This window comes from Drosophila biarmipes, chromosome 3L (assembly GCF_025231255.1).
Source record: "Drosophila biarmipes strain raj3 chromosome 3L, RU_DBia_V1.1, whole genome shotgun sequence".
Lineage (NCBI taxonomy): Eukaryota > Metazoa > Arthropoda > Insecta > Diptera > Drosophilidae > Drosophila > Drosophila biarmipes.
In genome coordinates this window covers 10,813,644-10,828,385 of record NC_066613.1, presented here as the reverse complement: position 1 = coordinate 10,828,385, position 14,742 = coordinate 10,813,644, and the positions used below count along the sequence as shown (strand labels likewise).

General features: G+C 41.8%; 1 protein-coding gene across 1 annotated transcript; it reads right to left on the bottom strand.

Moving 5' to 3' along the window:
- Positions 1–13,303: 13,303 nt before the first annotated feature.
- On the bottom strand, positions 13,304–14,108 carry LOC108028237 (uncharacterized). Its single transcript, XM_017099902.1, has 4 exons — positions 13,974–14,108; positions 13,679–13,908; positions 13,509–13,619; positions 13,304–13,451 (listed from the first exon to the last, which is right to left on the bottom strand). Exons 1-4 carry the CDS (start codon positions 14,106–14,108, stop codon positions 13,304–13,306), a joined length of 624 nt encoding a protein of 207 aa, XP_016955391.1.
- Between the last annotated feature and the right edge of the window lie 634 nt (positions 14,109–14,742).

The window sequence follows — 14,742 nt, the reverse complement described above, 5'->3', positions numbered from 1 at the left end:
GACTGCTGGACTCATAGAAAATAAAATTTAATTGAAATGCCGTTCGCCTGCAACGTAAATCAACTTGGCCAACAAGGAGGAAAGGTCGAACGGGAAGGCGACGACAGCTCCGCTATAATGGTAAACAAAAAATCAACGTGACAGGAAAGAAAATTAGCAAAAGTTCGTTCGGCGTTTTGTGTCCTTGCCCTAAGCCGCTTTTTACATTGGGGAGTTGGGCCAGCATCCCCATTTTCGGTGCCAGGATCCCCCTTTTCCGGGGGTGGCAATCGCCGGGGATCCCCAAGGGGCGCGAATTGGGGACAGCCGCAGTCAAAGACATGCTTACCAACTTCCAGCTCAAGCGCCCTGCCTGGCCGCTCTGGACATTGATTAATAATGTTTTTGTATTTCGCTATGTATCCTGCACGGGATTTCTCCTTCTTTATCGGGCAATACGCACGACTGCCGGTTGTTATTGTTGCTGCCCTGTGATTATATTTTGGCGGCCTCGTTTTAATGACACTGCGAGGAAATAAATTGTTTGTGCCAAAGTATGCGGCAGTGGGGCTGGGGCAAGGAAGTTAAAGGAGCACCAGTACATTGACCACTAGATGGAATTTTCAGTACAAAAGAATTCCAGCCTTTTAACATAAAATCGTGTTTGATGACATAAGAAAGTATTGAAAGATATTTACAAACAAATAATACAGAAAAGCGAAAAGGAACATAATAGGGACGTGTTTAGACTATCAGATGCCTGTTAAGCCTTTTTAAAATTCAATTAAAAATACACCTTTAACCTCTTATGTTGGAACGCCATGATAGACAAATCAAATTCGACATGCCCACCAGAAAAAATGCATTATCTTTATGAGACCTTTAAACATATTGTTAATATTTGTTACGCGGCCATTACCAATTGGAATTTTTCGCATTGGCATCTAAACCTTTTTTGCTATATTAAGCTGTTTGAATTTTTTTGCTGATCCAACTAACAGAGTGCTCCCAAAATGCAGTTTCTCGTTGTTTTCTTGGCCTTACTTTACATCGCAGTGAAGCCGCCTCCCTACAGTCTTGAAGGCAAAAAGATACCGTCCACCTGAATAAAGTAATAAAAACAAAAAAAAAACTTTCTGACTTATGTTTTTTAAGTTCAAAATAAAAAAACATCATTTAATTCAATTAACTATTAGTATTAATAGGACCTAATCCTTTGAAAAACATATTTTGTCCAAAAATAAGATAAACCAAGTTTGTTTTCAAAAGCACAGCAAATGATTTGGTCCAAATTAACAAGAAAGAAATCTAGCTTCGGCAGCCCGAATTTTCGATAGACTTGCAGATATTTCACACAGAAAACTCATCGTTCCTATTATAGGGGTTGTCCTATTTTTTAAACATTTTTTCGAATCTCTAAAATATTAAAGCATAGATATTTCAAAGAGTAGAAGTAAATATGTCAAGAAACAACAAATAAAAACTTAATTTTAATTTTTATAAAATATTTTTTATAGGATGTAGTTGTGCGACTGAACTCGTTCCGAATTATATACTACCTACAATATAAATTACTTCAAGGTGGGTTTCATCCCGATAACTTTAAAATTGAGAGGGCTAGTTCGGCTAGATCGACTTGTCTAGTGATGCTCATTAAGAATTTATATATTCTATGAGGACGGAAAAGTCACTTCTTCCTGTTACATACTTTTCCACGAAAAAGCATAAACGTATATACAAATTTCTGTACTTTCAGGTTTAGTAGAGCAGAAAGCCAACTGGACATGCCCGCCAGAAAAAAAAAACATTATCTTTATGAGACCTTTTAACATATTGTTATTATTTGTAAATCGCCATTACCAATTGGATTTTTTCGCATTAGCAGCTGAACCTTTTTTGCTATATAAAGCTGTTTCAATTTTTTAAGAAATCCAACTAACAGAGCGCTCCCAAAATGAAGTTACTTGTTGTTTTCTTGGCCTTGCTTTACATCGCAGTGAAGCCGCCTCCCTATGCTTTTATACAAAAGGAGGAACCGCCCAAGAAGGCATTGGTAGGCTAGTTAAAAGACAAGGAGAATAAATACAAGAATAAAGCCTTACGAAATGTAGACCAGCGCCTTTCATATTTTAGGGGGGGAACAACTTAGAAATGAATCAGGTGAGATTCATTGGAATATATTTTGGCCAAAAATATACTGTACCAAATTGGTATTCAAAAAAGTCAGTTCGAAGATACTGATAGAGTGCATCAAAATAAAATATCCTCGTTTCCAGACTTTGTATTGATTGTATTGATGTTTGTATTGATGTGAAATAGAAAAAAAAGGTTAATTTTGCATACTTCAGACACCTCAGCTGCATTACATTGCCGCTATCAGAAACTTCTTTGTGCCAGTTTCAAATGCACTTAGGCGTAGTGATTTCCACCAAAATTGAGTTTCCGAAACTAAATTTCATTTATTTGGCGTCAAACAATCGTAAATCAAATCAGAATCCCATTGAACAAGGTTTAGTTGCTCGCCGGAGGGCGTTGTCGGCCATTGTCTTGGCCAATTAGGGCCTGCGGTCGAGACTGGCTATTAATTATGAGCGTTTGCAAATTAAAAGATGCGGCAAGACACACGCACAGATGAAGATAAATGCATGTATCCCGTCTGATTTCATTATAATCAATGAGTGCATTATCCAAAGGCCGCCGCAAATCCAAGCTCGACCGAACCGCCTTCGTCTGCCGTGTGCGATGGCTAATTAATAGGCAAATTCCAAGAGCAAATTGTCCCAATAATTAGGCATGCACAAGTGCATCCTGCCAGCCGCCACCCATGGAACACCCACCCCCGCCCTGCGGCAGGGGGTTACTTGGCTTGTGACCAGCATCATCCACCTTCATTTGCATTAATTGCCGTTAAGTCGTTGTGCCTGACTGGCGGCTATTTAAGGGTTGGGTTTTGATGGGCTACAGGAGTCGGTTATGGGGGTATTGGGGTATTGAAGGGTCGCCTCCCGCCCGATGGCTTGCACTTGCATTCAGTGCAAATTTGTCGCTTTTGCCCCCGATGTCCCCGACTATTAACAACATTCCCCCCTTGGTTTGGTCTCGGCCCAGGCATGGGTTATTAATGGGCCTTCGGGCGCTATTGGAAATATTAACAGACTTGTTTTCGGTTTTGGTCGTCCTCGTCTGCGTCTAAGTGGGAAAGCATCTCACATACTGGGGGCTTATGTGCGTGGTCCTGGTCGCTTGTAATTGATATTAAACTGCTGTGAGTGGCAGCCTAATGGGGCCAAAAGGGTTCAGCTGTGAGCCGCCTTGGCGAGCAAAGGGAATGCGAATCCGAATTATGATGTTCAAAGTGCTGTGCATATAGCATACGGGGCCATAAAGAAGGAGCCATGTTCGGATTGTGAAATGCGGCTGTTCTTGTTTCCGACTTTATTACCACTGCAAGTGCACATTATCTGCATAGGTATTTTAGCAGCAGCCCGGGAAATGCACTTCAAGATCCTGAATCCAATAGCTACGTTGCAAGCAGATAGTAAAAACCTACTTTACAAAATTCTACCGAAACACTTAACTTATTCAAAGGCCTTTTATTGATTAGAAAGTCAACGATTGATATCCATCACTTACGAATACCTAGAGCAGCCCCCGCTATAAAATATTTAAACAATGACTGCAATTAGCGGGCCTCAGCCGTGCCGCCACACCAATCGCCGGCCAATCCAGGATCGAACATGGGAATTAAAAGTTCCCTGCAAGGCGCCCCTTTAAATTAGCGTTCTGCTGTAAAACACCAAATTAAAACCCAATCAAGAGGTGCGGGGTGGCTGAGTACAACAACTGTAAACTTTTCCCACAGCGTTTGTCGAAGTCGTATCATAGTTGTTAGCGCTCTGCTGTTCCTCACGTGGTCGACTCGGTTAACTTGGCAAAGAGTTCGCCGGCGACGACTCCGCTTGGCCCCGCAAGCTCTCCACCTTCGTGGGCGAGACAAACTGGCAATTAGTTCAGTTTGTTTCTACTTATGTGCAGTGTCTTTTGCTGTTGTTAGGCAAATGACAGACTGCTACACTGATAGACGGAAGGAGACCTCGACTGACAATCGATTCACACTCTGCAACAGGAGTTTCGAGCTGCAATCGTGAGCCGCCCTCATGTTCCATGGTTCCGAAGCCCCGGGGCTAGCCCCATTAAAAATGAAGGATGAAATACCCTGGGTTATGTTTACGAAAAAAGTTTATTAGGTTTTTACTACGGAAGCCTGTTTTTTAAATACTAAACATTTCTTTTATAGAATTTCTTAAGAATGGAAAAGTTTTTAGTGCTTTTTAATGAGATACCTTTAAGAAATCATCTCTTTGGATCTTAACAGATAATTATTTATGTGGTTATTTTTCTATAAAATAAATGACCACATATTTTTTGAACATTAGATAATGTTTTAATTTCATTTGTTAATAGCGGAACGGAACGGATACCTTTTATAAGAACAATCTCTTTGGATCCTAACAGAAAAGTCCCTTTAAGTGACATTAAAAATGTTCAAATGGAGTGTTGAAATACCTCCTTGCTGATTTAAAGGAATTAACAACGTAGCGTTCAACTAGACTCTAGTTACCAGAGTGGGAGAAGTAGAGAAAGGGGCTGTTATAGAGCGGAAGAGTGAGGCGGAGAAAAGTGCCGGCGGGGATTTCCACCAAGTGGGAACCAAAACATTTGTCGCAAAGATTTTCACGTCACTCGGGGAGTTTCTCCGGTTCTGTCTCGGTTTCGGTGTTTTTCAAATGGGAAGTCAGCCAGCGCTCAGGAAGTGAGCGTACAACTGAACATGGGTAGCAGGGAAAGCGAGTGCTGCGCATTCATATAATCATTAACAGTGTCACATGCAACATAATGAGAACAGGGCGCGCCTGTCTTGGCCATGCCCCCAGGGCCACGGCGGTATGATGGGGGAGGCCTCCTCAGCCAAACACCCAGCCAGGAACACCACACACCCCACTCCAAGGCCCCCTCTTCACTCCCCACCCATTCACACATGCTGCAAGACTGACGCTTAAGTAGTTTACATTTCGTGTATAAGGAGCCATAAAAGGAAAACATTCGCTCCATTAAGGGAACATAATTTTCCGTTTTTCGGTCGGGGATTTTTCGTCAAGTTTATGGAGATTGAAATGGGGACTCCGAACTTCTGCGGGTCTGCTGCCTGGCAGCCATAAAAGAGTGCATCAAATGGGATTTTAAGTTGTCGCATTTAACAGGCTGCCGGGGGAGGGCCCTACAAAACTACAAATAGATCTATCAAATTCGTCGCAGCAGCTGAGGGCAGATGCAACTGAGGTTTTGTCGAGGTTTGTCAAGAAGCAGCCTTCTTCATCATATCTTCATCGCCCCCTCTCCGGGTTTTTATATTTTCAGAGAAAGAGAAGAGTTGACTTGGCTGGGGAAAAGCTTTGTTTTTTATGTCACAGCTCATTAGTTTGGGACTCGGGTCTGTGCTGGTCCCAGCTTTTCTGGAGCATCCGCGAGCGTTAATAGCCCTCTGAAATGTTTATGAAACATTTGCTAAGCGTCTTCGAGTGGGTTGAAGACTTCAACGGATATGTCTGATGAAGCGGTCTCAAAGACAGGAAATCAATTTGTTACAACCAGATGAAGTTGAAAAAGTAATGAAATGATTAAGCTGAAAATGTCATTGGACTTGGCTTGAAAGCTGATTGGATTAACAGTAATAGAGTCAGAAATTTCCAATCAGTAGGTTGAAACCTTTAAGATCTTACTTAATATTATATTTTTTTAATTATCACCGCAATCATTGTTGGCGGCGTCTACGTAGTGACGAAGCGCACCAAGAGAGTGTGTGAAGGTGCCTATTATACGTATATACACGAAGATATGAAAATCTACTGCTGTAGTCTATCGACAGGAAAAAATATTTCAAATTTCATTTTTTGAGACAGGAATAAGTGCACAAGTTCACTATTCTAAATAATTTGACGAGATACCTTATAAAAACCCAAAGGGTAGAACCTTCATTGATAATTGTTTTTTGGAGGTGCTAGCGTGACTCGATTTTTAACTTGTTAAGAAGGGTTTCTTATCGACAAAAATAATGCAAAAATTTAAGACCTGGCATTTGCACCCTGCTTCAAGCTATCTTTTGATGGCTTTATCAAATGAGTCCATCCACTTTGATTCATAAATAGCTGACAAACCACCCAAATTAAACGCGGAGAGGCCGCCTTTCACCTCATGTGTTTGGCAATGTCAAAGGAAATTAAAACCGTCAAGCCACACGACCATCGATGGTGATGAATTTATGCGAAAATTTAATTATTCCCCAGCAAACAGAGCGGAGGCAAAGAGGAAAAAGCGAAAAAATATCGATGAAAAATTAATGTCGATTGGGAGCCGATACCAATAAATCAATGCACAAACAAAAGACAGTGGAAAGGGGACCGGGCGGAGGAGGAGAAGTCGCCACAAAGTTTAATGAAGAATGAAAAAAAAACGAGAAAAGTAAATGACGTTAAATGAAAATATTAAAAGTGGCAAGAGGCTAAATATGGCCAAGTGATTGAAAGGATAGGACTGACGGGGTGCAGCGGGGTTCTTCGGGCCAATTAGTCTTTCGACTCGTGTTGACAAGAAATTAACAAATTGCGACGTCGGCCGACGGGGGAAAATATCTTTTTTAAAGTAATTCAATATGTTTAAACGTTGGCCACGGGCTGTCCCGCCCCTCAGCCACCCCCTTTTCTGTTTGATTGGCACACAAAGGAGGACGGAGGAGGGCCAAAGTGGAGAGGCGATGGGGAAGGTCCTCGCAGAAGGCACTTGCTGCAGAGGGAAAAACAATAACGTTTAAATTTAAATATTATCAAAAATAATTGCAGAATATCCAAATAAAATGATAAATATCAATATCCAAGCTGCACATTTTTCAACATTTTATAAATAATTTTATCTATAACAAACCATTTGTTATAAAACCATTTAAATTTTTATTTAAAATAGATGGCAAGTTTTTTGGAAATTGTAAACTTTAATTTAAATATATATAAATATTTTATACTCATCATATTCTTTCCTATCTATTTTAATGATTTTAAAGCACATACAATTTTAAGCATCAAACACTGTAGCGCGCTTAGTTATTCAATTGCTCACAGAAAGGTAAACAAATTTTCCCCAAGTGCACTTGACAGCGATGACACTCGAAACTTGCGACGGCGGAAGAAGATGGAGCAGGATTCGAGGGCTGGAAATGAGATGGAGCAGAGGTGGTGCAGCTTCCACGGCGTCGTCAGCTCTTAATGTTTGAACTTTTTACTACGCAAGTAGCAAGGTAACCCGGTGGGCGGGGTGGTAAGTGGGCGCAAGGGCGGAGGGCAGGTGGCGACCTCGATGCTTGTCATATGACACCAATAAATCGCTTCAATTGCTCTCTGACTGACGCTGTTACCCGGCCCTTCGCTCCCCTTCAGCCGGCTCCCTTCAGCGTTCAATGTCAGCGTAATGAAAAAATGCCAATACCAAAATGAATGTGTAAATGAAATGGCTACAAAGAGGACACTCCCCATCCTCCTCCTCCTCCTCCTCCTCCTGCACCAGAATGTGTCTGAGCTCCATTGGAGCGTGAGTAATCCTTTCAATTTAAACAGCTCCCACAGCACGGCACACAGGTGAATAATTGGCTTCTATGCTTTGGAAAATTACCGTAAAATTAGCCTGGCAGAGAGCTGAGAACGCAGGCAGCTTTCCAGGCAGCAATGTAACAAAGGTGGAACCGACAATTGCCTTCGACATTGGGAAGACACCAAAAGTCTTTGGCTTAACAATGGCTCGAGTTAAGTTTCAAGGCATTAAAAGATTCGGAAGGAAAGGGAGTTTCAACCCTGTGTGTTAAAGAAATTAAGGAAAAACTTTCGTATTATGAAGCAGTTCTACATCTAAGGGATCCGATCCATGTATGATTTAAAAGTAAGAACATATAAAATAAGAATTATCATTCAAAAACCATTTTTCTGACTAAATCAAATTCATAACCGCAATAGTTTTATTCTGTCAGGGAAAATCAAAATTAAGACTATAATCAAAATTAAATAATTTAGATATTTCAAAGCGATCTTTCTTTGGAAAATATTTATTAACATATATTTAAATTGGAATAATGAAATTTTTAAGGAAACACAGCTTATTATATTTCGTATATATTTTTCCCCTTTTAATTTTTTGATGAATTCAAAATTTAATTTGGTTTTTAAGTCTGCAATTAACCAGTTTTTGCGATATAAAGCTAAGATAGTTTTAAAGCCATATAACCTGCCTTCAGCAGACTCCAGAATGCAACAAGTGAAGAAGTGAAGCCAATTCCTGTTTCAGCCTGAGTTAACCTGACTTGTTTACTGCCCAAGTCAATGACAGAGCTCCAAGAAGTTGGCAGCAGCAACAGCTGCCGATGCTTTTGTCAACAGACGACTGGGGCAGAAAAAAGGAGCCCGGAAAGCTCCAGTTTGTCACCTGACGCGTGCACTCAAGCAGGACGAGCAGTTCGGGCAACAGCTGCTGTCCCCAAAAATCCAACTGGCTGGATCCCAACTGCTGCCGGGATTCTCGGGTCCCTGGATACGGGTAGCCATGTGTTGCTCACTCTGCCCGACATGTGCGCATTCAAATGGAAGCTGTGAAGTGGCGGAGGACTCCTCTGCTTTGGCTGCCTCGCTTCGTCTGGCTTAAACAAATGGCGTTTTGGCCAGCAGCTTCTTCGGGGTGTCATATATCATTACCCCACGGCCCCCGAGTGCCAACGAAAAACACAGAAGTGAAGGTTAGTGGCGCAGATTAAGTGTTTTAATACTCTTCCTTGGGCACAGTTTGGATTAGCTGACAAGCGATCGAAAGACGCAGGTGTCAAAGTATTTTAGTATTAATCCAACAGGGTAACTAGAAATAATATTTCCTAAGGAGTAGGTAATAAATAACTAAAAATTTAGAGAAAATCTAAGGTGGTAGAATTTTTAATCTACAAACTTTTATTAATCATATTGGGCTGATCCTATAAACTTAAAGTTCTTATCACAATGTTACTAAGAAAGGAAAGCATTTATCAACTTTATAAGCATCGTTATAATACTTTTTAAGGACTCCTTTCCTTATGAGGCAGTAAGGAGAGATCCATCGCTAAGTACTTTGGACAGTCGTGCTGGAATCCTTGATGAGGCCCAATGCAGTGGCAACCCTAGGCACACGCACACACCCACACCCATCCTGACCAACACCCACGCTTGTGTGGAACACTTGTATAAATTGGCTCATTATGGAACTCATCCATAATCTATGAAGCCCGGATGGCCATCAGGCTTGTTGGGATCCCACATTCACTTCGATTACCCTGGCCAAAAAAACAGCCCAAACGCATGTGGATGGATTGAGGGGCAACCCTACCATTTGCGACACGTGTGTAACTCGTTTTTCAAAAAGGAAAACTGGCGGAGAAAGACTTTCGCCCGGCGCATAAAACAATTCACTTTATGCGCCCGAATTTAGCCATTTGCCACCATTGAAGCGTTAACTGGTCATAGCCGGTGGAACAGACGAGCATTTGGCATCCCTCGTAATGGCCTCGTCCCGGGCATATATAAATTTTAAGCAGCCATCCCTTTTTTAGATATTGTTAGTGGGCAGTACTTAATAAATGAAGTTTGCAGTCGATGAATTTCAATCGATTTTGGCAGAATGTTACGGTTCAAGACTAAGACTAAGGAAACTTAAATCTTTAACTCTTTGTTCCTATTATCTAGTAAATTTTATAGAGTACTCCGCTTAAACTAAGCAAAATCCTTTTTAACGTAGCAAATAACCTTTTCATACTGGCACGCTTTGACCTCGATTCCTGTCTCCCATAACTTATCTGGCAAAACCGTCTGTTCAATATGAAAAACATGGAAAAAGTAGAAGAAAAATTCAAAACAGCGCAAAATTGTTGCCAGCATAATTCCGCCTTAATGCAAAACAGCTGACCGCACTTCGCTCCGGCACCCTCGAAAGCCAAGCGGCCAACCTGACAGGTGAAATATTTCTAATTTTTCAATGTCCGGGAAGGATTTTTTGCTCCCTCTCCAGCACCAGGTCCCGTTCATCCTTGACCTGTCTCAACTAATATCTTATGTAATGGCAGGCAACAACTTTTAATGCATATCGACAGAGCTGCTGCTGATATTTCACAGACAGCCGGGTGCAGAGTCCAGGGAAAACTATTTTTAATATGCGTTGAAAGGGCCAGGTTGGGGCCGAAACTTTGACTAGCTCTTCTAATTGTGCAACTTCCGCTTACTTGGCCGAAAGTGTGCGGCTAATGCTGCACCTTAAGTGCATCCCTCGGCCGCCACCCCAAAAAAAGGGAAGAAAACCCCGACAGCTTGTCTTAATGCCCCACTACTTTTTTGGGGGCGGGCGGGCACTTCATTTTGCAAGCTCTCAGAGAGGAGGCGTTGCCGCATAATAAATGGACAATTTGCCAGTTGAAGCGTGCAAAAGCCCGGGGGGATGTAGGACGCCCACCCCGATGCGGTTATAGATTACTTTGGCCCCCACCCCAACCCCTAATAGGGGGCAACCCTTGGCCAGCCATAAAATTATTTTCTGCATCAATTTCTTGAGCGCTTCTTCTCCCTGCCGCTCGAGGGCATTTTAATTTTTGATCTCGTAAATTTTCACAAGAGATAATAATAATATGATGCGTTCCACCTGGGAGCCTGGGAATGGGCGAAGTGCTCTCGAAAGCACCTCAACTTCAGCTTCTTGCCGTTTTATTGACTTATGGCTCGGGACCACAAAAGGCCACAACTTGAGCAATTATTAAAGTTGATCCAAGGCGAAAGCCCAGCCACCCAGCCACCCAACACGGCCAAAAACCCCTCCGTTCTGCAAACCCTGTGGCAACCACTAAATCATCTCTTTGATAAGCAATTTGATTTATTTTCCGAAAACAATTTTTTTTTGCCCGTGCTGTTGCCCAAACTATTTCGGTGCAAAAAGCGAAACAACAAACACCCACCGAGTTTAGAAATATTTCGGCTTAGGTATTTTTTGGCCAGCACAAAGCCCTCAAACGCTTCGGTTAGGTAAAATGGGCATTAACATATTTTAAAAGTAGATTGCCGCTGCTGCTGTTGTTGTGGCATGTCAAGCATGAAGTGCAAATAGCTTACAGCTAAATATTTATACACAAATTTTGGTTTGATATTGTTTTGCCCTTTTTTCATGGCCGAAACACTTCTGTGTGCTAGGGTCATCCATCAGTCGTGGGTGAGGGAAATGCTTCATTTTTGACATAATTTGACTGCGATGAGGTGAGTTCGTGTCGGTTCTGGCAGGACAGGAAGTTGGGCAAGAAGTGGGGATGGAGTTGGTAGATCGGTACGTGGTGGGATTATGTGTAAGCCAGCGGGAAAATGGCTTTAAAAATTTAAGCCCATATAGGATACTGTTCTTCTGTACTTCATATACTATTTAAGACATTTTTATTTTATTGATCCTTAGAGGCCACAGATCTCTCAGTCGGTTGTGGAAAAACTTTCCTTGAAGGAACCCCCGTCTCTAAAAAGAAGTGTAAAAACTCCTCGGGCCTTTATTTATATGCCATTGTCGCCATAATAACTTCGGTAATCCCTCGAAAAATTTTCAATTTAACGTTACGAAATTGGCAAACAAAGTTTCTCACCCAAAATAAAAATTGGCCCTAAGCTGGCCCAAATTCTATACGCCCAACATTCAATCATAACGGATCCCAAAGAGGGATACCCAAAGATAAGGAAACAACAAAGTAATTGAATAAGTCCAAGGAAATGTCAAAGTGGAAAGAATTTTCCCTGTGATGTGAGTTTTCGGTTGCTTAACTTTTTGGCCCAGCTGCGCGGGGCCTTTTTTACCCTCTGACAAATAATTTGTACGCAAATTAAGAAAACAGTCCGATTCGGGAGGTTGGGGAAAATTTAATGAGAGAAGCGTGTGCAAAGTGTGATTAAAACTTTTTTTCAGAAATTTAACTTTCCTTTGCTCTGGAGCATGTGCGGAATAATTGGTAATTTTTTATTGTCATCTGGCTTTTATAATCGACGAAAATCCTTTTCATACTCTTTTTGGGAGTGTTTTGGTACTTGAATGTGACTTTACTTAACCTTCAAAATATAATATCTGTAAAAACCTAAAGAATAGTATAGATTTAAAGGTCAAAACTTTTTAGCCGGGAACTCAGACCTATTTTCAGATCGTCGAACAATCGGTGAGGGTATCAGGGGAGAGAGCGTATCGCTTTAATTCCTGTTTCCATTATCATCCGGGCCGAGAAGCCCTTTTTAAAGTCCACGCTCAATTGGTATAATGCGGCGTAATAACCGTTATTTGACGTGCAGAAGAAAAGCCAGGGTTGTCACCCTGCCCCCAGGGAATCAGGGAACCAGGGACTGGCACTGCACCTTGCAGATTGTCGGGCGGTGGATGCTGCCGCCGGGCTTACAAAGGATTAATTTGAATAGGTGTCTGGCACTCGGTCCAATTGGGAAAGTGTCTCGCAGCAAAAAAAGACATCGGGATGGTCGGGCGCGGAATCAAATGCTATAAGTCCCGCGGAATGGGTGGTGCGGATTGCCGGCCATGGCCGTCAACCACCGCAAAAAGGAGTTAGCTCCGTCGGCTGCTGCCTTTCCCATCATGCGTAATTCTATTTGTCATTTTGATTATGACATTGTAATGCTTTAATTGATGTGATGCGACAAAAGACGGACGGACAGGGCTGGAGAGGTGGGCACGGCATGTGGGTGCCACTGCCAACTGTAAAAGGCAATCAACCCTGTCGCTCTTTGTGTTCCGGGATTTTGTCAGGGTGATGACTATGACGCGCCGGCGAGATTCCTTGTTTTTACCATTTTTTCCCTGTCCCTGTGTGCTTGACAAATCCTATAAACAACCCGGGGCAGCTTTTTGTGTTCCTCGCTTGGCGTGTCTGCGGGCCAGAAACGTTCGAAATTTCAATGAATTTTAAATTGAAGCTCTCCGGCTATGAAACAGGGGGAAAGCGAGGTGAATCAGGTGGCTATCGATATGTTAAAGGGGTGGGGTCTGTCTGCTTCCATATCAAAATTGCTTTCGCAGAGCAGCTCTGACGCTTTCAAGATTCGTATTTCCTGGCCTTAATTAGAGATTATGATTTCTTGGATTCCATATCAACGTTCTTCAATTGTTTTACTACTTCAAAATATGCCGAATTTTTAAGTATATATTTTAAGGTAATTATTAAAATAATAGTTGTTAGGTAGCAAACCTAAAAATCCATTTTGCTGACAAGTGAAACCCAATTAATTATCTTTGTATTGCAGTCGTACTTCGAACAGTCCTTTCGTGATCCATCTTGTTCTGCGTGTATAAAATCCAAAGCTCTTGAAGTGTGGGAATTTAAAGTAGTAGAAGGACTACAAAATATATTAATTTATAAAAGGTGAATAAAAAAAACTACTGGCTTGACTCACCTTAACAGTAAGTGCAACATTTCAGCTGCAATGCTAAAGTCCTTTGCAAACTTTATTCTATTAGCCTCGCAGATAGCCTCTAAGAGACAGGCATGTCCATTCAATCCGTATCTAAATAAATACAATCGATAATTTCTGTATGGTAAAAACAGAGTTTTGATTTCAGTTACCCGTTAAGCATGTGTTCGATGAATTCATAGATTTGCCAGCGCAGATCCGTGGGCTTAAACAATTGTCTTTGTTTTTCGGCATCTATGTTATTCGGTTTGTATTCCGGAAAGAGTGGGTTCTGCCTGTAAACAGTTGCATTATACGGTAGATAATACTCTGCTTTCAAGACGTAGCCCACGGTGAGAGATTCATACTCAAGGTCGGCGGGGATACCAATGCCAGCAATGAACTAAAAGTTACAAAGTTATAACATATAAAATATGTGTAATATTCTTAATAGTAAATATGCATTACCTGATGCCTTGTGGGCGCTTGCCGAGGGAATATTAAAAAACGTTTAGCTCTGGAATGCACATCTTGGGCTGCGGTTTGCTGTAAGAAGCTTAGATATAATGTTGCACAAAGTGAGAACCACATGGATGTATTCATGTCGGCCGCTGAAATTCAACTAAATGTGCTGCAGACATTGCAAGGCAGCACAGATTCTCGAAGAATTAGCATAACTCTGCCAAATGGAAAAGTAACATCGGGGTCAGCTTGCTTAAGAGAAGGGAACCCAGCTGGCAGGTTTGTCTTCTGGACTCAGAAAGTAGAATGCCAATGTTAACATTAACTATGGTAAAGAAGAGACCTTAAAAGTATAGGAAATAAGACCATTTAATTCATTACATTACCCCACACCATAATTATCTATGATAATATTATAATCGATCCCCACATCTGTTTCCATTCAAATTACCCGCATTGTACTCGGACGGCCGAAAACACAAAGGGCGGGCTGCTCTCCTTCCCTTCGTGGGGTAAGACTGTAATGCAAAAGTCGAAAATTGCGTTTCCAACTTGTTGTTGCCATGGCAATTTTCGGGCCCATGATAAGCGGCAACAAGAACTCAAACCCGTGGAGCTGCCAACACGAAGCCGTTATTTTGCTGCACGCAAGGCGGCGAGTATTCAACGTGACGCGACGCATGGTGCACGCAACCCGAAATTAGGCGCAGGACAAACATGTGTGTGCAGCAGTGCTGGCCGCATATGACGCAAATATAAGTCCCTTACTTAAGTC